The 25285-nt window shown below is 46.2% G+C and overlaps 1 protein-coding gene across 3 annotated transcripts in view; it reads right to left on the bottom strand.

The window, feature by feature from the left end:
* Positions 1 to 25285, bottom strand: part of LOC138566693 (leucine-rich repeat and fibronectin type III domain-containing protein 1-like protein) — a 799167-nt gene that overhangs the window by 11894 nt on the left and 761988 nt on the right. For all 3 annotated transcript variants that reach the window (XR_011301995.1, XR_011301996.1, XM_069644277.1), the window contains exon 4: positions 24464 to 24563. Coding sequence is in view for 1 of the 3 variants with exons in the window: in XM_069644277.1 (XP_069500378.1) it covers positions 24505 to 24563 (59 nt within the window). In the remaining 2 variants the exon portion in view is untranslated. The remainder of the gene's footprint in view (positions 1 to 24463; positions 24564 to 25285) is intronic.

The following is a 25285-nucleotide window of genomic DNA, read 5'->3' on the forward strand; positions in this document are numbered from 1 at the left end:
AGGACTAATGGCCACTTGACTGCATTCTTTCATTGACCTTATTCGATTAATTGGGAGGCTATATTTCATTGCATCAAACCCACTTGTACTTCAGAAGCATTGCAATGATACAATGCCAATATCTTGAATAATGCATGAAGGCCTTGGCTGAATGCCGCAAATGGACAGGCTATAATGTAAGCCTCTGCAGTATCCATATAGGTAGCAAATCAGAGCACAAGGATGGTGTAGCATAAAAGAGCACATTAGGAAAGAAGGATTAGAAAAAAATATTCTTCCTGAAAGTCAGACAAAGTATAAATGAACATCTTGTTTGAAAACAAAAACAGATATGAAGGGTACCGGACAGGATCGGACTGGGACAAGAAATAGGCCCGGACACCCCAAAAAAAAGGCCCACCCCTCGCCTCAAAAAGTGGCCCACCCCTCACCTCAAAAAAAGTGGCCCTCAAACGATCATCCGTGATTCGCGTCAGTTCACGACTTTACAGAAAATGCTACTTATGGAGGGTTCATGTGTCTGTTGCATGTTATGTTTTGTGTAAACGCTTGAGAAAGTGATAAGGCAGATGAAGACTGCACGGCTGGGTACCAGCTGCTCCCGATGCCTCCTTTCTGAACTGATAAGAGAGGGGGGTGCTTTGAAACACAATTTACTTGATGTATAAGCACCTTACAAATGCACGATACATAAAATGAAATAAATAGGCCAAATAGGCCTCTGGTGCCAGCAAGTGCCATGCCCAGTCACAGCTCACCTTCACTATGCCATGACCTGCCTGGCAGAGTCCCTTTGCCACATTCAGGAGTTTCTGGGCAGGATGTCACCCACCACCTCGCTCTACATTGACCCTTCCTCCATTCCCTCACCTCATTCAGCCGCATCCCCTCCCAGCTACCCCCACAATAAGCTCCCACCACAGGTCACGCGTCCACGAAAGTGAAAGAAGTAACCCTTTGCCCCTCTTTCCTGAGATCACATTTCTTTCTGAGGAGCCTCACAGCTTGGAAATCTGCACTACGGTGATGCACTATAAAGGGATCCAAAGGGTGAAAGGACTATTCAAAGCTGTGACATATGGGAGAAGCTTACGAGTTTGATGTGTGATTCAATGACGTGAGATGGTGACACCTATGCGGAATTGCATAATGAGACAGATAAAAGACATGGGTAAGTAAATGAAGTAATGATGTTAGTGCGTCCGAAAAGCAAGCTAGCACACTGTGTGGCCCTACCTTGATGATCTCACTGACCACCAGAAGAAAACATAGAGAACGAAAAAGAAACACCAGCGCGAGAGACATACAACAGAGCACAGAACAAGACATAGAAGAGAAAAGGAAGCAAAGAAAGTGGGCAACAATAGAAATAGGAAAAACGAAATAATGAACCTAGTCTAAATACAAAAAACAATCATACATCTAAATCATCATCAGCATCATTACAAAAAATGTGTTCTTCACTAAACGTGTAAAAAACGATAGCAGACAATAAACGTCTTGGTAATAACAAAAGAACACCAGAAGTGAAGGGCAATGCAATGTAGGGCCTGCCATCCTGGTCAGATAATATTAGCAGGTGCGGCCAGTCGGGCACCTGGGATGGGGGTGAACAACCACAGGCCTGGGGCCAGCCACACACCACCGCCGGCCCACTGAGGGAGTCACACTCTGGGAGGGTGGACTCGTGGACGGCTGACGGGCTGTCTGTCAGCAGGTGAGACTAGGTACTGTTTCATAGGGGGCCAGATCCTGGTGGTGGTCCACCACCGGTCCCGACTCCCTTCATGCCAGGCAGCAAGATGTGATGGCAGCAACGTGACTGCAGACGTTGAAGGGCAGATGGCGGCTGCATGGCTGGGTACCAGGCACCAGTTGCTCCCGATGCTTCTTTTCTGAACTGATAAGAGGAGAGCTTAAACACAATGTACTTGATGTATTAGCACCTTGAGGGGACATGCTACTCCCTGGAGGTCAAAGGGGATGAGCTCTAATAGTGCCAATGTGATCCCAACTTATAGTTTAATTCCAATGTTACCCTGTCAGGAGGAAGTGACGCATGCTGGCACTCGAGATGCCAAGTCCAGGTCTGCATTGGCATGTAGCTTTGGGGAAAACCAGTGAAACAAAAAAACGGAGAGATAACACAGTTAGGGATGCAGGCCGTCTGTCTAGTCCGAGTGAAACAGACACCTGCATTTTTAAAAGTTGACTGTGCCCTTTTATACAAAGTAAAGTTGGTAGACTTTACTTAATGTGGTTTAATTGCCTATCCCATTTAACAACTGTAGAAAAGTATTAAATGTCACATGGTCTGTAACGTGTTGCTTATGGAAGTCATGATGAGCCCAGGCTATGTGTGACTCGCTTTAAATATAATACAGTGCATTGAACACCCCTTTCCAATGCCGTATCCACGGGAGCAAGTGTAATCACTTCATCCAGTCCTGGTGCTTACTTGAGGTCATTTTGCGGTTGCCAATCAATATCCACTAATAATCCCATACATAAGGCAAGTTACTTTACACAGTTTGGACAATGCACGATAAGGCAGTTTTGAACTCCTATCTGTACTGTACGATTGAGAATGCACCTATTTCTGTACTCCAGTCTAGCATGCATCTCTTTCTATGTGTGCACACAAATGCACGATACGTAAAATGAAATAAATAAATAGGCCAAATAGACCTCTGGTGCCGTGCCAGCCAGTGCCATGCCCGTGCCCAGTCACAGCAGGGCGACACGATACACACATCACCGCCGGCCCACTGAGGGACTCACGTTCAGGGAGGGAGGACTCGTTGGCGGCTGACGGGCTGGCTGTCAGTAGGTGAAAGGAGGAGAAGAACTGCCAGGCCAGTGCAGTCAGTGCCTGGACTTTATTCTTACCTTACGGGCCGGCTCCTAGCTGCAGAGTCTCTCTCTGTCTCCTCTTGGATGTTGTCTGCTGGGCTGGCTGCTGCTGGCTGCCGCGGGGGCTGGCAGACCTGGGCTGAGCACTGCTGAGCCACCGAGTGAGGTGGTGGCGCAGGTACGAGGTGCCAGGCCGGGGCGGCAGTCACCAGCAGACAGTGTACAGTGCTGCCTGCCTGCTAGTACCACCAGTGCTGCAGACTGAGTTGGCAGTGCCACTGCAAGCCGGTCCCTGGCAAGCAGCCGGATCAGCAAGAACTTCGGACTGGGTGCTGCCTGCAGCCGGTGAGGAGTAACGGTCCACTGTCTCGGTCTGCTGGCTGGCCTCTGCTGTGCTGCACGCAGCCCGTGGTGGTGTCGTGTTGTGGCTGGCTGACAGTGGCCCGTGGCAAAAATCATCATGCAGGGCAGGGAGGAGAGGCTCAACTAATATCCTTTCTCTCCAGGGAGAGAGGGTCACATGTCACACGTCCAATGGTGGCACAGAGTCTGTGCCGGATCAGCCTCATCCCCAGGCACAAGTTGCTTTCAACTTTGCAAAGTGCAACAAATTCGTTGTTGTTACTTCCTGCAAAGTTGAAAGCAACTTGTTATGAGACTGCACTTGGTTGGTGCCCCCGTGCCCCCAGTGACGGGCCCAGGTCAGCCCAGCCCCAGGCCAGCGGCCCTGCAGGCAGGAGGCGAGCAAGCCAGCCAGCCTGAGGCTGAGCCTGGCTGCAGTAGGTGTTGTAGTTGTAGCCGAATTAGCATTTCAGAGGAGCCGGGGCGGGAACGAGCGGCGACTAGCACTGCACGCCGCGGCTCCCCCTGGAGTGGCTGCACCATGTCAGCGGCCCTACCCCAGGGTCCAGGCTACTTGATCAGGCATTAATAATATGCATGCATCATAATTATGATGCATGCAAATCACCAAAGCAAGGTAACAACTTGTTTGTTGTTACCTTGCTTTGATGAATAATTATGCGCACAGCCCCAGCTCCTCCTGCAGAGTGCCAGTTTCCATCACTGGCGCTGCCTGCTGCTAGCAAGGCGAGCTGCTGGCGTGGCCACTGTCGGCAGCAGCCAAGCCAATCCATAATTGTACAAACACTGCAGGCAACAAATAAAAAAAATGTTTCAAATGGCCCAGCTTGGCCTGCGCCCACAGCGCTGTACAGCACACTGTGACTGTGTGTCACTGGCTGGCTGCTGCAGCGCTGTGCCGGCAGCGAGTCAAATGTAATAATAAACAAACATTTTATTTATTTTTTTAAAACCGGCCCTGGGGTGGCTTCATAAAAAAACAGCCCATGGTGTCGCGGCCTGCAGCATTTATCAAAGGAAGGTAACACTTAGGTGTTACCTTTCTCTGCCTCTGCGGCGGGCTGGCGGCCGCGGGGCTGCAATTGCAAAGGATCTGTAAGATACTTACTTACAGATCCTTTGCAACTTGCGTCCGTCCGGCGGCGGCGAGGGGGAGGCCCTGGGGGCCGGTTCCTGAAGTGTGAAGGCACAGACTTGAAGCCCATGACTGAGCCGGAGACCGGCCCAGCGTGGGCTTCAGGAACCGGCCCCCAGGTCTCCTCCATGATTTTGTATCGGCCACGGGCCGATTGGCCGACCGCTCAGTCCAGCCCTGGTACCGGATCTATTTATTGACCCCAACTGCTCCTCCTTATGTGGTAACCATTTCGGACTAGTACACCCTCTAAACAGGTGAATCTTTCTAAATGATCAACCACGTAATGGAAAGCAGGGACCCAACCTAGAAGATGAGGTGGGGCCTGTAGTAGGAGGGTGTGGCATGAATGCACGGCGGGAGTGCTGTTGTAAGGTGAGGAGCAGGCTGGGGTGAGGGAATGCATGGTGGGGGTAGGCTTGTAATGTGGCGAGGCAGCTGTGGTTAACAGGAGGGTATAAGGGTGGGGGTGGGGGTGAAACGGGCATCTGGGTGTAGCAATGGAGGATCAGAAAGAGGAGCATGGGGGAGCCCCCCTGAAAGGAAGAGAACAGGGGGGTATAGAGGTGATGGACAAGAGTATAAGGGGTCGTGTAGGCATTAGGTTAAGTGAGGAGGGACGAGCAGTTGCATAGTTCAGCCACCTGGGGTTGACCAGTAGGCAACGCTCATAGGCAATAGTACGGGGCAAACAGTTGGTGGAGGGCAGCATTTGAGGTTGAACATATAAATAGTTCACCACTGCATTGTTTATGAATAGACATACATCTTTAAGAAGCTAATGTGTACTAGGAAATCCCATGTGCCATGCCCTTTGTGATTCCCAGGCGTGTGCTATGGAACTCGCTGGAGAGAGGAGAGAGGATTTTCCGTTGTGTGAGCTAATGATCATGGTGGCTTGTCAGACCTACAGACACCCGTCTGCTAGGACGGACATGGACATTTGGTGTCAAAGGCATTAGATCCTATGGACAGGAAAAGACAGAAGGGCAAGGCTGGGAAACCTCTATACCACCATTTTGGCCAAAGGGCTTTACTGATGCCTGAGATCTTAGGTTCCACCATGCAAATCCCTTGAAAGGTAGGAGGACAATGGATCAAAGTAACTGTTAGCTAATGAGCTAGGAATAAGATTTCAGCAATGGCGCAGAATTTCTAGCCCCACATGCCAAGAGGGAGCAAAAGGATTTAACAAACCCATTCAAAAAATCTTTTGGAGTAAAATGGCAGAATAGCTTTCTGAAGCTGAGAAACATTAATTCAAAGCACAGTGAAAAGAAGGCAGTAACTACTGGACATTGGTATCAACAGCATTGGAAGTTGGCGTGGAGTTCTCAAACGCAGAAAATGCACAAAAATAACCTATTAAAAACCATTGGAAAAAACGTCTGTTTGTATTTTATAGATTCCAAGGAAACCAAACAGCATTGCCAAGATGATCCAATTAAGTTAGACCCTTCTCGTCCTCCTTCAGTGCCCATTCCCACTCAGAGCTATTCCAACTGTGTAGAGAATCTTCAGCACAGCTGATCTCTGGCTGTAGTACCATGGATGGGTGCCAGCTGTGAACAATGCTGTCTAATGATGTTTCAGTTCATAGAAGGATGAGCCCACAGCAAACTTGGCTTTGACCTCTGGCCGCATCTTCCACTGTTTCAGCTTTTCCACTTCAGCCGACCATCTTAGCCGTGTACTTCTGCTGAGAATTCTCTCAGAGAATTCGTCAATGTCCTATGATAAGGTCGAACTTTGGGACAGTGATAACCTAGGGGTGTTTAACGTCATCCCAGAGTCAGCGTTGTCTGTGGTTCTGGTCCCATTCGAATGACCTAAGTGGATGCACAAAATATGTCGCTTTTTTTTCTCTAAAATCCAAAGAACTCGCATGGTGTCCCCTTGAAACATTGTGTACCATGGCCCTCATTGATACCAATAGAAACCTCTTGAGTCTATTTAAACAATATTTTTGCATTTTTAACCATTTTTTGTAAAGTTCTTAGCTAATCAACATCCTCTATTCCTCAGCATGCCCTCCTTTAGAAATGTAATTATGTATTTCTTACATGTATGGCGGATTTGTTTGTTAAACTCATAAGCCCCTTTGGACGTGTTCTGTTTTGGGTTTGGCTTGTGCTACCTACAGGTGAGTCAAGTGTGTCTAACAAAACCTTTTCGCCTCCCTTTAATTGCAACAGGCTGGCTAGTGTGTTGTGGAAGCTTAACTGTATTGTGTTAATTCCCCAGTTATTTCCCCAGGTCTTTCCTTCAACTGTGTTCCTTACAATAGTCCCGTCTTTAACCTCTTCAGTCTCTGCTATTGCTCCTTGATTAGTTGAACTATTTACTTGGACCCTTCGTTTCGGTATGCGTATGTTATGTTATGTTACTTAGCATTTATATAGCGCCTTATGTTTCATTGGTATGATCTCAAATAGCTGGTAGGTTGAACGCCCTCAGGAACCGCAGTTCAAGTCAGTAGAGAGAGAGAGTGTTGTGTCCCTGACCATTGTATAACAAAAAACAACAAAAAAAACTGCCTCTGATGTTTTACTTTTCGATACATCTTAATACATCCTTTTCAAAGTGACCAGAGTATCCTGTAGACTGGCTTCCGCACGCTCCCCCCATTGGCATTAAAATCGATGCAACTGCTGATGCAGATGACCTTTCCGCAGGCTGCGCAGCCATCCTTGAACGCGCCCGAAATCATTGTGCCGCTAATTCCAAAATGTTCTGATGACTTTTGAAATTGAAGAGGGATGTTGGATAAATTGCCTCCTCGCACAGGTCAGTCACATTCCATGTCTTGCCTGACCTATATCAACGAATAATAATAATAATAATAATAATAATAATAATAATAATAATAATAATAATAACAATAATAATAATAAGACTACTAATAATAATAGTTGTAGTACTAGTAATATGAGTGTAGTACTAACACTAATATTAATGCTAATAATAATAATAATAATAGCAATAATAAACATAATAACATGTTCATATCAAATATGTGCTACTGCTGTTTTACAGAGTTTCGGGGTGCTAGTAATAACCCCATCACGGGTGCTCACATTGTCAATCTCGGATGGGGTACAGGTTGCGTCGGCTACATTGGGAGTTACGGTTGAGACGCACAAGTTGCACATGGATCCAGGCTGCAAATGTGTAACTCCCTGACCTATCTTACGCCATTATGGGACTCCTTCCCCCTCCTTGACACACATTTCTGCTTCTCCCCCCACCTTTCCCCTGTGGAAAGGAGCTGGTTGCAAGCAAGCTTTCAGTCATGCCGCCAGCCATATCGAGTATTGTGTTGACCGAATTGAGAGCCGCAAAGTTGTGCAAATCCATTGAGGATTGGTGCGTTTTCAGCTGGCGCATTGCAAATCGACAGTCTATGATGCAATGCTTTTAGATAGGTTTGTATTCTTTGAGCTGCCTTCATTGGAGAGCAGAGGTGGGCTGGGGACCAAAAGAGGCCCTGATAATCGATTTGAAAGTGGGCCCATATTACAAATGTTGAGCATTGCCCTATGAGAACATTTGAAAATAAAATAGATAACCACACAAAAGAGGCCCAGGTTGCAAAGCCCTATTGGGAAATCTCCAAAGTTCCGCCCAGAGATTTCCTGGTCAGAAACTGCCTAGCGTGTGAACCACCAAAACCACATTTTTTTTCAAGTATTGATTTTGAAACTTTTAAGTTTCTTCCACTGTTGGAGTGAAAAAAACTGCACTGTGATGTGGTCTCAAGACTTTTTGGGAGTGCGATCAGGAAGGATTGGCTGCATGATATCTCCCTAGGTATACAGGCAACAACGAATGTGCGAATACATTTAAACACGGATGTTGCAGGATGTTGCAGGGATATCCGATTGAAGGTGTGACAACGCAGATCCCTGTGTTTCCAAGAAATCTGTGTGCCATGTGTCTTCATATGCTTTATAACACAACTGGTTATCATCAGTTGGAAAGGAATAGGCGAAAAAGCAGGAACGGATGGCCGAAGACTGCATGGAGATGTGGCAGTACAAGCTCTCCAATACCACCTTCATCTGCCTGATGTCTCTGGTCACCCAATTTAGACATTACCAGGGATTCCATTGCACAATATGGTCGGAATCCTGCGTGCATTTGATCCAAAATGTGGTAATCGTCAATGAAGTGTTGCAGTTGTTGCACCACCATTTTCTGGGCAGATGCACGTGGCAGAACTGGATCCATTTTCGGTTGGCCAATGAGCTTAGGGAAGTGAAACGTACTCCCATCCCATGTCTCTGTTTGTTCATTGGAGCCAATGCGACCACATGCTTCACCCTTGGCCAGGCTTTTTCTTTATTATGAACGTTAAAAAAGCCATTTACAATGCGGGTTCTGAACTGAGAATATCTGGATGGCGTAGCACAGGGCAATGCCATGGCATGAAACTGCCAAATAACTAAAAGAAATCTCTTTTTCCAAACTCCTACGCCATGCTACCCAATGAGTAGTTCCCTAACAATTATTGCTCCAATCAGCAGCTTTGTTAGAAGCAAGTCAGGTTCCAGGCTTTCCATGTCCCAGCTGAGCAGCATATTGGGCTATTATGGGCTATTTCCACTCTCTCGAAAGCCCCATCCTGACTCTTCTTACCCCCACCTCCCCCACTCCCACTCTCTCTACCCCCCACCCATCCACTCCACCCTCATTATGTGTGGTAGTTGTTTTTTTTTTGTGGTTATTTTGGTCTACTTTGATAAGTCCTCCCGAAGCTGCTTTATTCTTCATGTTTTTGCCCCAACCAAGTACCATCACACACCCTGCCCTTACTCTCTCTAACCCCACCCTCTCACCCACCCCTACCCACCCTATGCCCACCTTCTCACCCTACTCCCTTCCTCTCTACCCCACCCACCCTATCCCCACCTTCTTTAGTCGCACCCACTCAATCCCCACTCTCTCTACCCCACCCACCCTGTCTACCACCACCCAACCTACCCTCAACCGCTCTACCCCTGCAGATGCTACCCCCATGTTCTCTACCCTACTCACCCACCCTACCCCCGCTCTCTCCACCCTACCCATGTGCTTTTTCCATCCACACACCCTACCCACACTCTCTACCCCCACCCCTTTTGCCCCTCTCTCTCTACCCCACCCACCACCCTGCGCTCACTCTCTAACCTCACCTACCCGCCTTTTGCCCACCCTCTCTCCCTCCACTGACCCTACCCCCACTCCCTTTACTCTCACCCATCCACCCTACCCTCACTCTCTCTAGCAATACACACCCACCTACCCTATCCCCACTCGCTCTTCCCCAACCCAACCCTCAGTCACTCTACAATACCCCCACTCTCCCTACCCTCATCCATCCACGGTATACTCACTCTCTAGCAATACTCACCCACATACCCAACTCCCACTCTCTCTACCCCCACTCTCACTATCCCTACTCAACCCTCAATCACTCTAAATCAAGCTGCTTCTAAAGGAAAACAAACACTCCTACCTGCTACCACTGTTCGTGAATTAGCGCTGGGAGTTTCACGAGCGCCCACTTTCAGGAGGGGGCGGAGCTTTGTGCCGCTCACGTGACTGCTCACGTGACACTTCCTGACCTCAAAAACAGGGCCAGTGCAGTCGAGCGGCGCGGACTTCCACCTTCTAGCGAAGCTGCTTCTAAAGGAAAACAAACACTCCTACCTGCTACCACTGTTCGTGAATTAGCACTGGGAGTTTCCCGAACTCGCGCTTCACGAGCGCCCACTTCCAGGAGGGGGCGGAGCTTTGTGCCGCTCACGTGACTGCTCACGTGATACTTCCTGACCTCAAAAACAGGGCCAGTGTACCCTTGCGGCGTTAAGTCAGTTAGGAGTAAAGCCCAGTGACTGCTAAGCGACTGTTAGGCACTGGTGGCTCCATCTTAATTGTGGTACGGCGAATTCATAGGCAATCCTGATAAGTGCTACATTAATCTGCAGTGTGAAGCTGAGTGACACTTGCAACTCCAGTGTGGCTGTGTGTGCATACGACTCACTCTCTTACAACAAGGAGCTTGTTGAGTTAAGGAGCAGAGTCATAGTCTGCCCCAGTCGACTTCTACCTTGCTCTCCCTGTCTGATCGCGCACCCTCTGGCTGAGCCGCCACGAACAATGACTCTATCGGCAGACGGCCCACAGACCCGGAAAAAATCTTTACAGCAACGGCGCTCAACAAATCCTAGGCCCAAGCTGCAGTTGGGCCTAAGGTAAGCAAAGCGACTGGACGCGCGCTCATGGCTGCAAATGGGTCATTAACAACAGGGGCTACCAGCTCTCCAATGCCCCTAGCATTGTCGTCTCTTGAAGAGCGATGCACGCTATCTGATGCCTTAACTCCACCCGTGCTGCTCACTCTTCCATCTAGCGCCTCAGCAGTCCAGCTGGACAATTTCTGCTCATCGAGAACCCCCGCCACCAATCTTGAATGTAATCCAGCTTCTAACGGCGAACACCCACTAAGCATGCTCGTTGGTGAAACAGACTTGTTAGCAAATAGAGCGGCTAAGGTGGATTCACTGAACTCATCTAGCGCTCCAGGCGCTATTCCGGTGCTTTGGTCTGATGTTAAAACATCTGCTACACCACGAACGACGCAACCGGTTGTAATGGCCCTTGCGTCCTCTCAGAACAACAACTTTACGAATGCTGTTGGCCTTTCTATAGATAAAGGTCTCTTGTCACATTTAGTGACTGATGAAGAACTGTTAAAAATCTCGAATCTTGAAGTTTAAAACCTCTCGATGAACAATTTGATTTCTAAACAAGTTCTGAACAATAAACGACTATCTACGTCTACTGTGGGGTTGACTTGTCCCCTTACTGCCAAAGACATTCTGCTACAGGAGAAAAGCTCTTGTTATTTTCCGGTTCAGTCGCGTGGCCCACAGATTGGCTTGGTCGACGCCGAAAATAAATTGAGGCCCCCTGCCAATATTCCATGCTCTTTGCCCACAATCAATCCAATTTGTTCCCTAATTGATTTCACCATACTAAAAACAGTAGGTCGAGCTGCTCTAGGAGCAGCACTTGAATGTACTGAACCTGACAACGATAGTGCTTTGGCATGTCAAGCCACAGATGTTGGTCGTTCTTCCATGTCGAGTGCAAATGAACAGTTCATTCATACCAATCCATCTAGCACCCTTCAGCCATCGGCACTAGAATTCAATCCACTCCCTATTTAACTCGATCGGAGTGCGATTGCTCGTGCTAGTCGCCTGCAAAGAGTCGCCGAGCTTAAGGCAAAACGCACTTCCATTATACCTCCTCTGTGCGAAAATTCCATGCTGAATGCAAGTACTCCGTATCCTATGTTACCTCAGTTTAGTGAAGAAGTTCATCCCACCAATTTTGCAAAAAAATTCTCCACCTTTAACCCGCATTACAATTTGGACAATTCAGCTGGCTCCTTGTCACTCCATGATTTTGTACCTCAACCGCTTGGCATCTCATCTGAAGCACTCTCTCAGATACATAATCAGTATCATTAGCAAGTATTTTTTAGCATTAAGCGCTGCTTCCGCTAGCCGTACTTCGTCGTTATTGTATTTTAAATAGTCAGCTGCATTTTGGTTTGCTTGTGAATAACTTTTTAGAACTCATACAAGTGCGCTGCAGTAGGGAACTGTGTTTCTTTCTTTTAGTAAGAATTGCTAGGTTGCTGTGCTGACTGGGAAGCAGACTACATCTCCCAGCAGCCTTGTAGTCCTAGCTGCTACATTATCTGAAACCCGGCGCGAACGCGCCGGCGCGAAGGGGGCAAGCCGGTCTGTGGCCGGACGTGTCGGCGTACGGGGGTAAGCTACTTTTGCCCTTTTGGTCAGTCATTCCTCACTTCAGGGCGGCTTTTTCGCCTTGCAGACAGGGTCCATAGGGGAATCCTACCTGAGATATATATATACCTGTATATACCTGTTACATAATTGCGGGAGCAACACAGGCAAAGTGCTGTTATTGGCTCACCACAAATCCTCCGCAAGTTAAGGAAGGTTTCTACCTGCATATGCAAATAAAATTGCAGGAAGGGGGGGGGGCATAAATAACGAGATGGAAGGGAAATCTAACATTGAACCAACACAGGGGGGTTCAGGGAAGTTCCTGGACACTAATATTGGCCTACTCAATACACGCTCCTTAACCAAACACGCGACAGACATTAAAGACATGATTATATCCAACAATTTTGACATTTTCTGTGTAACAGAAACTTGGCTTAAAGACCCAGTGGGGCCTGCCTGCGAGCAGGCCATACCAGATGACTATACTATTTACTTTGATAACAGACTGCAGGGCAGGGGAGGTGGGGTGGCAATTATTGCAAAAAATAGCCTCAAACTTTTTAAAGTGAAACTGGGATTCAGTGGATGTGAAGCTTTGCACCTGAAACTGGTGTTTTCACCTAACAACTGCCTCAATCTAATAGCTATATATAGACCACCGGCACTGGTCTCAGACTTCTCACTGGAACTCTGCTCTTATTTAAACACGCTAAGATCTGTTAACGTATCGACGGTCATCATGGGAGACCTGAATCTATGGCGAGGGAATAAGAAGGACAAAGGAGCCATTGCTCTGGAAAAAGCACTGAACAACCTAGATTTTAATGTACTTAACAAGGATCCCACTACCCCTCAGGGTAACCAGTTAGATTGGTTGTGTGGATATAACATATCCCTGCAAGACTGCAGAACCACACCATGTATCTGGAGTGATCATTCTCTGATATCGGCTCATTTAAAATTGCCTTCTTTCGCACATAAGTATAACCCACATATTAAAACAGCTACTAGAAATTTCAAAAAGCTAAATAAACCACAGTTAAAGACATGCATTGATAAAATACTGAGTTCCTTTCAGGCTCACGACACATGTGATACTCTTCTAGACAAATATAACAAGCATCTTCTAGAGTTGGTGGAGTCTGAAGCACCCCTCACTACAAGGTTTGTCAGGAAAAACAACAACAGCCAAACATGGTTTACACCAGAGCTCCACTCACTGAAGAAGGAAAAACGTCCTTGGAAAGAAAATGGTCCATAGATAAATCTGAGGTTAGCAAAAATGAATGGAAAAGCAAAGATAAGGAATATAGGGACAAAATTAAGACAGCTAAGGCGGAATTTTTCAACTCTGAAATAGAGCATGCAGACAACAAGACCAGCAAACTCTTCAATATTCTGAAGAGTATTGAGAAACCTGCGTCTATCACTCCTCCTTTTATGCCCACAGAGGCAGATTGCAATACGGTCCTAAATGCTTTTCAAGCCAAAACGGACAAAGCCAGACAAAATATTATCAAGGCTAGATCCTCTGCTAAACTGGATTTGCCACCAACACAAATGAGGGCAATTATCAGAGAACAGCTTTTCAAATTTGACCCCATATCGGAGGCAGACATGCTCGAGCTGCTGATTAACATGAATCCTACTACTTGTGCAGAAAACATCCTACCTCCTAGTATCATCCTCCAACACAAAGACATTTTTGCCCCGGTCCTTCGGAGATTAGTAAATGCATCTTTCCAAGAGGGCACAGTCCCCAGAGATCTGAAAAAAGTTACTATCACACCGCTTGTAAAGAAAGCTGGCTTGGATCCCAAGGACCCAGCTAACCTTCGTCCAATAACTAACTCGAACTTCATACTTAAACTCCTAGACAAGGTCGCAACACAGCAACTCCAACATTTTGTAGAAATCCAGGAAGTCCTGCACCAGCAACAGTCAGGCTTCAGGGCGTCTCATAGTACTGAGACAGCCATGCTGGACCTGCAGACTCGGATGCTGAGTTTGCTCGATAAGAACAAGTTAGGGTTGTTAATGCTCCTTGATCTAAGCGCCGCTTTCGATCTAGTGGACCATCAACTACTCATCAAGGCACTTAGAGAAAACGTGGGGTGCTCTGAAGGAGCCCTGGACTGGCTTTTGTCATTTCTATCTAACCGCCAAGCTAGAGTCCACTGGGGTAACAGTTTTTCTGATCCCTGTGACATCCTTTTTGGAGTTCCCCAAGGTGCTAGTTTATCTCCCATGCTATTTAACATATACATGCTCACTTTGTGTAGCTTATTGGGGGAAGCAGGTGTGTCGTTCACGAATTACGCGGACGACACCCAACTCATATTGGAATTGGGGGGCAGACACCACGCTATGGACAGTGAACTGATCGCCAGGATTTACATGACAATAGATGACTGGATGCAGGCAAACTGGATGTGCCTAAATGACTCAAAAACCGAATTGATGATGTTCGGTTCCAGCCGCCAGCTGGCAAATTTGGGGCCTGAGTACAATTCTTTTCTAATCAAAAATGCCACCATTCAGGTGGCTCCTACAGTGAAAACTCTGGGTATGATGGTAAACTCTGCGGTTGACTCCCATGCCCAGACCAGCTACCTACAAAAGAACACAGCGTATTACCTGAGATTAATGAAAGCTATTAAGCCGTTTCTTAATGAAGGTAATATGGCCACGATAGCGAGAGCCATTATTCTATCACGGCTTGATTATGGTAACGCCCTGTTGCTGGGGGCTTCTTCTAAGGACTTATCTAGCTGCCAAGTGATCCAGAATAATGCGGTCAGGCTTGTCAAGAACTTAAAGAAGAAAGATCACACCACAGCAGATAGACTATCATTACACTGGCTCAGGGTTGAAGAGTTTATCAAGTTTAAGGCCCTCTGCTTGGTGCACAAGTGCTTCTACGGCTCAGCGCCGGTATATTTGAAAAAGAGCCTAGTGCCCTACATACCGAGGAGAAGTCTACGCTCGGAGGGTAAATGTCTGCTGTCAGTCCCCAACTTTAAGTTGAAATCTGGCTTGGGCAGATCTTTCGTGGTGATGGCCCCCAAATTATGGAACAGCCTGCCAGAAGTGCTGAGATCAGAGGCAAACCACCTTACCTTCAGGAAGCACCTGAAGACATACCTCTTCAGATGAAGAGCCTGGGGATAGCAATGTTTCGGGGTCCTTAATAGACCGCAGTGTTTGTCACTTTATGTCTGTCTTGTTGTTGCTGTTTTGTAAGTGCAAGCGCCCTGATGCCCACGGGCTACCGGCGCTATATAAAATAAAATACAATACAATACAATACAATACATAACAATGTCTTAGCTGCTTCTGCTGTTGCCTTAGCACCATTCACTAAAATCTTTGAATCATTGATAGGAACTATAAGTGATCAAGGTGCTGCTATCTCTAACTTAATGACAAAAATTGATTAACTTGAACACTTCTTGAGTTTCCTTCAAGTTCAAATGGCATCTAATGCTCAAAATGCTGTGAGATGGCAAGACAAGCTGAGCGATTTAGCTGCTCGTCATCATTGTCAAAATGACTCCCTAATGGAAGGTCTGTTGGACTCTGTGAAATGGATGCGAAAAAATACAATTATCCCCTCCCGGGGCGCCTGCAAGACACGAGATAATTCATCAGGATCCTCTCATCCTCAAGCTTTGGCTGTACCTGCGACAGCTGTAAATTAAACTTCACAGTCTGATCCAACAACGAGCCTTCCGGCTCCCTCCCATGACGCTCTGGATCCAAACTCGAACATGCAGGGTTTAGTCCCTCAAACAAGCAGTCTCGCAATAAATGCGATCCCGTCTCAAGGAAACGTACCGGTGCAAACTTCCACGTCAGTGGATTCATTCAACATATTTTAAGGTCCTGCAAAAATAATCACTACAAGTTTTGAAATCAAATTGAAAAATTCTTCCGGACAACAAGCACAACAACTTAATAAAAAATGTATTTCACCAAAACAAAAACAACAGAAAACAAAAAAAAAATGTATAAGAAACTTAACAACCCCAAAGAAGACAAGCTTGTTCACTCGACCAGTTCATATTCACTAGACCAGTTCATACAACTATTGAGATAAGAACTACCAGCAATGTACCATCAAGATCAATAGGTGCTATACTGAGTCCTTCAAGGATCTCGGCAAAACGCCGGCGTATAGCATCTAATGATTCCTCCATTGGAAACGGCACTCGTGATTCCTCTGTTGACTTATGTAATTTATCGACTTACTCAGCCGATCCTGAGAATTCCACCAATGCTTCTATTGATGCCCAAGCCGTTATATCAACTGGGTTATCAACGAGGGGGAACCGAGAGGCAAACAAAACTTCGACAATTTTCTCCTCTGACAAAGAGGGCTCCTCAGCAACCACTAAGTTCTAGGTTAAATCCTAAACAGACGTCGAATCAGCTGAAATTGAGCTTGCCTCTAGTTCAGCGAGCTTCTGGACCTGTCAAACTTGAGCCTCAAACATGCAAGTGGAAACTCCGTCTCCAAAACATTCATTCAGATGGCAACAAAGTTAATCTAAATAGAGGGAATATATTAAAACTGCGCGAATGTATACCACCATTGCGCGCCATTTCATCAGATGACATTAAAATCGTGGAATATATAACTGAAATGTCTTCCGACCAAGTTTTTCTCCATATTTCATCGGCGGCGGTAAAAAACATGCTACTTCATGCAAACGAAGATCTCCTGCTTTATGATTTCGATCTCACCCTCGAGCCTCCTGCCACGAGATCGGTTTCATCTTCTAAGGTAAATCTTGACCATGAAGCAAGTCATGGAGCCACCAAGCAATCAGCCCTGCGCCAGTCTCTAGTCTCATCTCCTGACATTCTAGATGCTGCCACGCATCAGTCATTTGAAAGAAGAGCCAATAATGCGAAAAGATTCCCAAATGGACCACGCAAATAGCAATGAGCCAACGTCAAACAACAAGAACTAATTCTACTGTCATGGAACACGAGAGGATTCATGCATTTGTTTAACACATTCCACGAACCTCTGGAGAATGTGTTTGCTATATGCTTACAAGAAACATGGCTACAGGATCCCCCTACTCGCGATGGATTCATTACGCTGATAAACCCAGCTGGCAAGAACCCAAAAGGTCGACCTTTTGCAGGTCTGATAACACTTTTGAAAATCCAGAACTGGTGGTCGTTAGTAGTCTCCACAAATCCAAATCCTTTTGTGCAAAACACTTTGATCAAACTTTCGCTGAGAGCCACTGTTTCTAATCTTTTAATAATAAATGGATATTGGAATCCTGCTATGATTTCATCAACATCTTTCATCCAGTCAGTATTGAATGAAATTGACCACACCTTTTTAGAATATGACAATGTTTCTGTACTCATCTGTGGCAACCTCAATTGCAGTTGGTTTAAATACGATCCACTTACCAAGTTAAATGTTCGGCTTCCTGATCTCGAAGTCATTCTGAGAGTCCAAACTTGGGCAAAGGATCTCTTGGAACGCAATAGTCAGATGTTAAATGGAACAATAAAAGGTGACTCTCCCGCTAATCCGACGTGTCATAGTATGGCTCGAACAAATACTCTTGACTACATTTGGGCCTCGGCGGATTCTTTCGATAAAGCCTCTTCTCTTAAAGTACGGCCGATGTCATCTAGTGATCATAATATGCTGCGGCTTCTTTGGTGTGAAGAGCATTGCAATACGCCAGAAAAATACTCCTCCCAATTACAATCAAATGCCGCAGGCAACCGATTGGTAACTAATGGATCTGCTATTGCCCATTTAAGCCATAGTTTAAACGCACTCCAGATAGTAGAATATACGCCTATGCTGATGGACTACACTCAAATAATTTCCAATTCAAGAACGTTCGGGTCATTGCCGAAACACCTATATAGTTCTGAAATAGCATTGGCAAAAAAATTATTAAGGAAAGATCTTAGGCAAATCAAAAGAGAGCTGAGTGACCCGTGTTGTAAGGCAAGGAAGGTTAAGAACCGGCAGCAACTATATCGAAATTGGCTAAAATCACATTCAACCATCATCGATCAAGGGTGAGCAGAAACAATGCTAAAACCTCTAGCACAGAAAAACACCCGTGAAATCTGGGCCATCCTGAATAAGGGCCGCTCGAAATCTACCCCAGCAATCTCTAATGAAATTACAAGCGACAAATGGCACGAATACTTTACCTTAATGTACGAAAAACCTGTGTCTGAAGATCCCTCGCCGTCTGACATGACAATTTCTACTTGGGATATTACACCTTCCTGTAAAGAGATTGAATTTGCAATCTCTAAGCTGAAAAAAAAAGAGCTGCTGGCCCAGACCAAATATCAAATCTCATGCTCAAAAAGCATGTTTTTTCAGATTACAAATAGTAGGAAACTTCCCTCCTCTTTGTCCAAGGCAATTGTAGTTCCTACGTAGAAGAAGGGCTGTCGGGCCGATCCTGCTAATTATCGCCCGATCGCCCTCCTTGATACTATTGGGAACATTTTCGGATCTTTTTTGCGCCAACAGTTGGTGAATTGGGCATTCTCAGCTGGAAAACTTGACTGTCGCCAAACAGGCTTTACGAAAAATGTGGGGACTGATGTGAACCTGACAATCTTGTCACTCTTAAAGTTGTCAGCAATGGAGGCGAAAAAAAGAATCTTCTTGGCATTTGTCGATCTTCGACACGCTTTTGACGCCATTAACAGGACCAAACTATGGGCAAAATTACATTTGTGGAATTGTCCAGATTATCTGTTAGAGCCCATCATCGCCCTGCACTCTAACACTTCCATTCAAATCAGAGTCAACTCACTAGGCGACCTCACAGATCCAATACGTTTATTTAAAGGTGCCAAACAAGGTTGTCCCCTTGCAGCAGATCTTTTTAAACTCTTTATAGCTGATTTACCGCAGTGGCTAAAGTCTATCCATTGTTTTCCCCCCAAGCTTAACGGATCCTTTGTTAATCACCTGGTTTATGCTGACGACATAGTGTTGGTTGACCAAGTACAAATTGGCCTCCAACATCTCCTTTCTCGCTTGCATGAGTTTCTAACTATTAACGAGCTGTGTTTAAATGCAGAGAAAACAAAAATAATGTGCATCAGTGTTAAGCGGAAACCTGTGCAGTTCCCTCTGGGACCACTGCAAAAGATTTAGGCCTTCAGGTGTTTGGCAGTAAATCCGCTTGGTAGCAGTCTGTACCACACAGATTCACTTGGTAGCTGTGGCTGAGCAGTCAGACTTCCCTCAAGAAGAGTTAGGCAGTTTGTGGAGTATACAAAATAGGGCAATTTACACAGTAGAACAAGCAGACACGGAACAGAGCTTGGGTGTAAAGATATATAGTTATTTATTTATAAAAACACATCTATGAAAAACACACTGGCACTAATACGGCAAACCACTTCAAATACAATTACTATAAGTACCTCACTCCTCTAACAATATTTCGACAAGTCTAGGTTCAACGGCACCACTTATTTGCAGACAGAGGTGAATGCTTTAACCTAGATGGCACTCTAATATTCGTTAGAACGGGAGAGAAAAGGCAGGGTATGAAACCAACTCGGTACCAACTCTTTTACGAAGCAAATGCAAGGCAAGTAAGGCAGGGTCTACTGTGGATCACAAAGTTCAGAGGCCAGGCCCACTCGGAGAGAGGGAAGGCGATATGTCCCAAAAGGTATCACAGTGGAAATGCACTTCGAGTCTTTGTAGCAAATTGTCACAGAAAGGTTGGACCAGTTTAGAACAAAAAGTTAAGAAGGTCTGGAGGCGACCCGATGGAGAGGCAAGGATTAAGACACCTCACGCTAACCGTCACAAGGGAAGCCAGGCGGACACGGTACCTTGTATGTGGAGAGACAGCCCCGGCGGGGGCAGTTGTTCCTGGTGGTGGATGCAAGTCGGGGCTTTGCCAAGAGATGAGATGATCTCGTCGTCGAAGGAAAGTTGAAGATCGTTGCACCACCAGGGAAGAGACCAGCCGCGGAGGGCTCCGTCACAAGGCACCACCTTTTGGTCACGGTATGGGCTAGTGGCTATCCGGTTGCCGGGGTGCTCAGCACGGGCAATTCGACCACTACGCCCTGGAAGCGAAGAAAAAGCAAAGGGACTGATTGTTCCCACCAGTCAGGGGGAGAAGACTCTCCAGCCGGGAGATCTCCTCTGTCGTTGGGAAGTGGTGAGACGGTTCAGCAGGGCTCCACCGGAGGTGTCATCGTTGCAGGTCGGCTCAGCTTTATCCTCGTCGGATTCTTAGGTCGTGTGGCGACTTCTGAAGATCCAGTCCCAAAAGCCCTGCTTTTATGCAGCAAACCCCCATTCATTCAGCCTAGCTGTCAATCAAAACACGCTAAGTGGTGAGCGGGGTGGCTCACCACTTGGGTCAATCACACCAGAGTGCGACTTGAGTTGGCAAGGCAACTCAGTCCAGGGTGCCTAAACCCCCTCCCACACCTCCTGTGGTACCCAGACAGAATGGCACCACTCTGGAGGGCTTCTGTGTAGAAGCCCGTCAAAAGTGGAACAAAGGGCTCAACCTTTGGTTCGGAGTTACAGAGGTGAACACAGACGCCATTTTAAAAACCGAGTTCTGGCAGAAAATACAGACAAATAAACTGGAGGTATGTTAGAGATGGGAAAAAGTATTAGCCTCCAACAATGGGAAGAATCCCATAGAGTTATAGTCGGGTCGAATATAACAAGTAATTTCCACTGCCACCAGCCAAAACTCGACGAGGGGGGACGGGACAGTGCCCCCTCGAATAACAGACCCAGGGGTGATCGAATTACCCCTACTAGTATGTCCACAATAGGATGGTTTGTACTAGTTCTGTTAGTAAATTTAGGTCTAGTAAAGCCAATGGTGACTTTACATGCCCTGGGAGACAGTAGTCAGTCCCAGGGTATGGAGTCTAGGGTGGGGATCCTCTAGGACGCCCCAGTGTTACGGCACAGAGGGTGCGGTGTAACACACATAGTAAAACACATGAGACCCTATGGAGTAAAAGACCCCATAGCCCATAGAACACATTGACATTTACTGGAATCAACCATATTCATGTCCAAGAGGGGGGGAAAAGAGTCTCCCTCTTGGCAGGATGGACAAAAACAAACTCCAGAAATCCAGCAAAGTTGCTGGGGGACTCACTAGGTTAGGAAATTCAGCCTAAACAGAGAATTCTCCCTAACAATCGGACAAACTATTTCAAGGAAACACAGGTCTTTCCGATGGCACATAGAAAAAAAAGTGCTAAATGTTGTCAAGTCAATCTGCTACCTAGGTGTAATGGTCAACGACTCGGTCTGCGAAGCTTCTTGGACTAGCGATTTGATGGCCAAAATAAAGATTTTGAATCTCCAAGCTGCCAAAATAAACATTGACTACGGGAAATTTTCTATCACTCCCGTAGTAATGTTTTATCTTCAAAAAGTAATTCCAACAATCACCTTTGGCGGCGAAGCAGCCTTGAATGTCAATCATAATCTATGGTGCCAATTGGAAGGAAAGTTTTGGAGACGTGTTCTGAGCATTCCGAATTATATCTCTATGTCAGCCTTGAGATACGAGCTAGCTTTGAACCCAATTTATATGACAATTGTCTGGAAATCTGTATCTACCTTGCGTAAAATACAACTCGGTTCTATCGTCCTGGCATACAACATCTTTAAGCCGGGGAAAGAATCCGTCGATAATGTCCTTATTCATGCATGGAAGCTCAAACTAAATTCAATTATGGCTGAAGCAGGCATATCGGAAGAATAGCTAATCAAGCGCCCACACCATGCTAAGCAGAAGTTGCTGTATGGGACTGGATCACAACTTACAACAGCCGTCTAGCTCTTAAATCTACCTTGTCTACTTCCAGAAGTCTGGTTAAACTACACTGTCAACCAAAATATCTCACAAACTGTCCATCTCGTCATCATAGGGCACCATTTTTAAGGCTCCGACTGACCGCTTTAAATACTAACGAGATGCTTTGGATGCGTAAGAACAAAGAAACAGTTAATAATAACTGCCAATTTTGCAAAACAACAGAAGTCGAGTCTTTAAAGCACCTAGCAACCTTATGGCCAGTGTTGACATATCTCCGTGAAGTGCATTTGAATGAATTCAAACCGCAATCCCATGTGTCTCATGATTGGTGGGATTATGCCGTAGCAGGTCATAACATCAAGCTTTCCTGCAATCTAATTAATTTCTTTGATGAAGTCCTAAATTTAGTCCCCAACTGAATGTAGCGAGTAACTAAAAGACATGCCATCATAGTTGTTGCCTTCCCCCATGACTGTGTCACTTTATAGTATAACTTTCATTGGTAAATCTGACTAAGGCTACTCTAGGAGGAGATGAAAATGAAAATGTATTTAATTTTTCTTTCTGAAATGTAACAAAAACATGATATGATATATCAAGTAGAAGTTTTACAATAAAAAATAAAAAAAACAATTCCCCCACTCTCTCTAGCCCAACCCACCATCTCTACCCTTTCCCACCTACCCCCCTCTCTCTACCACCATCCACCCAACCCCCCTCTCTCTAACCTCATCAACCCTACTCCCACTCTCTCTACCCACACCCACCATACCCCCATTCTCTACTCCACCCACCCTATCTCCAATCCCTACCACACCCACCTTCATTCACTCTCTCTACCCCATCTACCTTACCTTCACTCTCTACCCCAGCTACCCACTCTTCCTCCACTCTTTATCCTCTCTCTCTACCCCCACTTGCTCTACCCCCACCTTTTAAAGCCCCACCCACCTTACCCCAATGCTTTCTACAATATCCCCACTCTCCCTACCTCCACTCTCTCTACCCCAACCTACTTCCCACTGTCTCTTACCCCACCAACCTAACCCCGCTCTCTCTATACCAACCACCCTGCTTCCACTCACCACCACACCCCATTTTCTCTATGCCCACCCACCAATGCTACCCCCATCTACCCACCCTAACCCCACTTTCTACCCCCAACCACCCAACCTACTTCCTTTCCTCCATGCCTCCGTAACCACCTACCCCACCTGCACTCCCTCTATCCCCATCCACCCACCATACCGACACTATCTCTAAACCACACTCTTTTTACCCCCACCCGGCCCACCCCCACTCTCTCTACCCGCACCCACCCAACTCTCTATAGAACCCACCCACCCCACTCTACTCCCTCTCACACTCTCGCTTTATTTCTTACCCTCCCACTCATACACTTTCTCGCTCATATTTCCTCTTGCTCATCCTCAATGGGACCCTCTCAGTCTTTTCCTCTGGTGCTCTTTTCTCCTACCTTCTCATTCTCTCACACACCCTCTACCCATTCCTCCTTTAAATCTATGCACTCTCCTCCTTGCCCCCTGGTGCCTATAAATGCAAAATATAAAGAACAGCAGTAAACGCCAAAACGATTGGATTTGCCAATGCCTGTTTTCCCAGACATGGGAACTAAGACTCAACCTCTATCCCCTCAGGATGATTCAAACACAGAACAAACCCAACCACCCACATGTGACCCCCACCAGAATATCCTGTCCCAGTTGCTCGCTTTCGAACAATGGGTTGATATTTACATCGGCTGATGATCAAATAATCACCACCGCTAAGCGACTTAAGAACCAACTCTAGAATGTTCACCTGGTTGGCAAGAGCAGTGAAGTGGCCACAGGGACATAATTGGCGTTAAACAAAACACCGGGAAAAAAAAGGACCAACCACTGCGCAACATTTTTCACTCCCCTGAAGTCTGCACGTGGGAAGTCTCCAGGCAGGGAAACACGGATAACTGTGCTGTCTACTCATATGGATATATAACAGTGCTCCTGGCAATGGTGATTGATTTCATGTTTACCGCTAAGCACTGCTGTGCTTAGCAGATCTGTGCATCCGCCTGACTTGCCTCACAGTGGCCCTGCAGAGAGAGTGCTCTCATGTGCAGCGTGCCCCTGCTCTGTGGTTGCGCCAGTTCCTGCTCTGTTATTCTTAGCTATCTGCTACCTGGCTCCCCGAGGGGGCAGACGCTTTATCTTGTTTCCTAACATGCATTTGTTCCTGAGTCTAAAATCATTAGCCCTGGTATTGCTATGTATTACTTTAATTATTCCCTACTTGATGAGAGTCCATTAAATATTCAGGTGCAGTGATTGCGTCCCTCTTTACTGGATCATTTGTATTGTGTTTTTCAGCAGCGTGAAGCGCAGTTGCACATTCTTTTGAGCAGCCAGGCGCCCTGGTCCAGCGAGGCTCTCTGGTCTCTTGACCGTGGGCTGCCCTACTTCCCATACCTGAGGGTGTGGTGGCTGCTTTCCTATAACCTGGGAAGCAGTCAGATCTTGATGTCGGTCCAGTCGCTTGACTTCCGCTTCTCCGTCATCTGTTGCAAGCCTGAGGGTGAAAAAGACAGTTATAGGGCATTAATAATAGCTCAGAGCGTGTCAATTCTATGTGCAGACATCCTGGTGGTGTAGCAGTTGCATGTCCTTGAACTGAAAAACCGTCAACAAGAAGGAAGCAGATGCCGGATATGCAAAAAAGAGACTTTTGCCAGATTGTACTTTTTGCTGATACAAACCAAAATTATATTGCACAGTGTTAAAAAAGTATTTTAAGAAAACAAGGCACAACTGCTATTTGCATATTCCAGACACATATTCAAATTTAAAGCTTGCTTCTTATATTTGCCATTGTCTAAAATCAGAGACGTCATTTCAGCAAAACGCCAGGGGTAGTGGAAGTGATATCACAAAGCCCTTGACCTCTGATGACATCTCAGGAAGTGATGTCATTTGACCCCACCCCAAGTGATGTCACGGAAAGTGATGACGCACTACCTTCAGATGCATTTAACACCCGTCTTTCCAAGCACTCTCATTTCAGCCAGATATAAGAACAGAGGCACAAAGGAATGAGAGATTTTGCCACGATATCACATTTGGGGAATGTAATTTTCCAGATTCGACGTGGAGCCTACAGGTTAAACATACATAATGCATTACTTGTAACAGGGTAACTGAAATTTCTAATGCAGGCTACAGCTAGTGCATGAAACATCTATAGATCAATGGTAAAATAAGTAATCGTTTTGTGTGGCATTGACGTGTTAAATG

Source organism: Ambystoma mexicanum, chromosome 2p, assembly GCF_040938575.1.
Source record: "Ambystoma mexicanum isolate Mex_15411 chromosome 2p, UKY_AmexF1_1, whole genome shotgun sequence".
NCBI lineage: Eukaryota > Metazoa > Chordata > Amphibia > Caudata > Ambystomatidae > Ambystoma > Ambystoma mexicanum.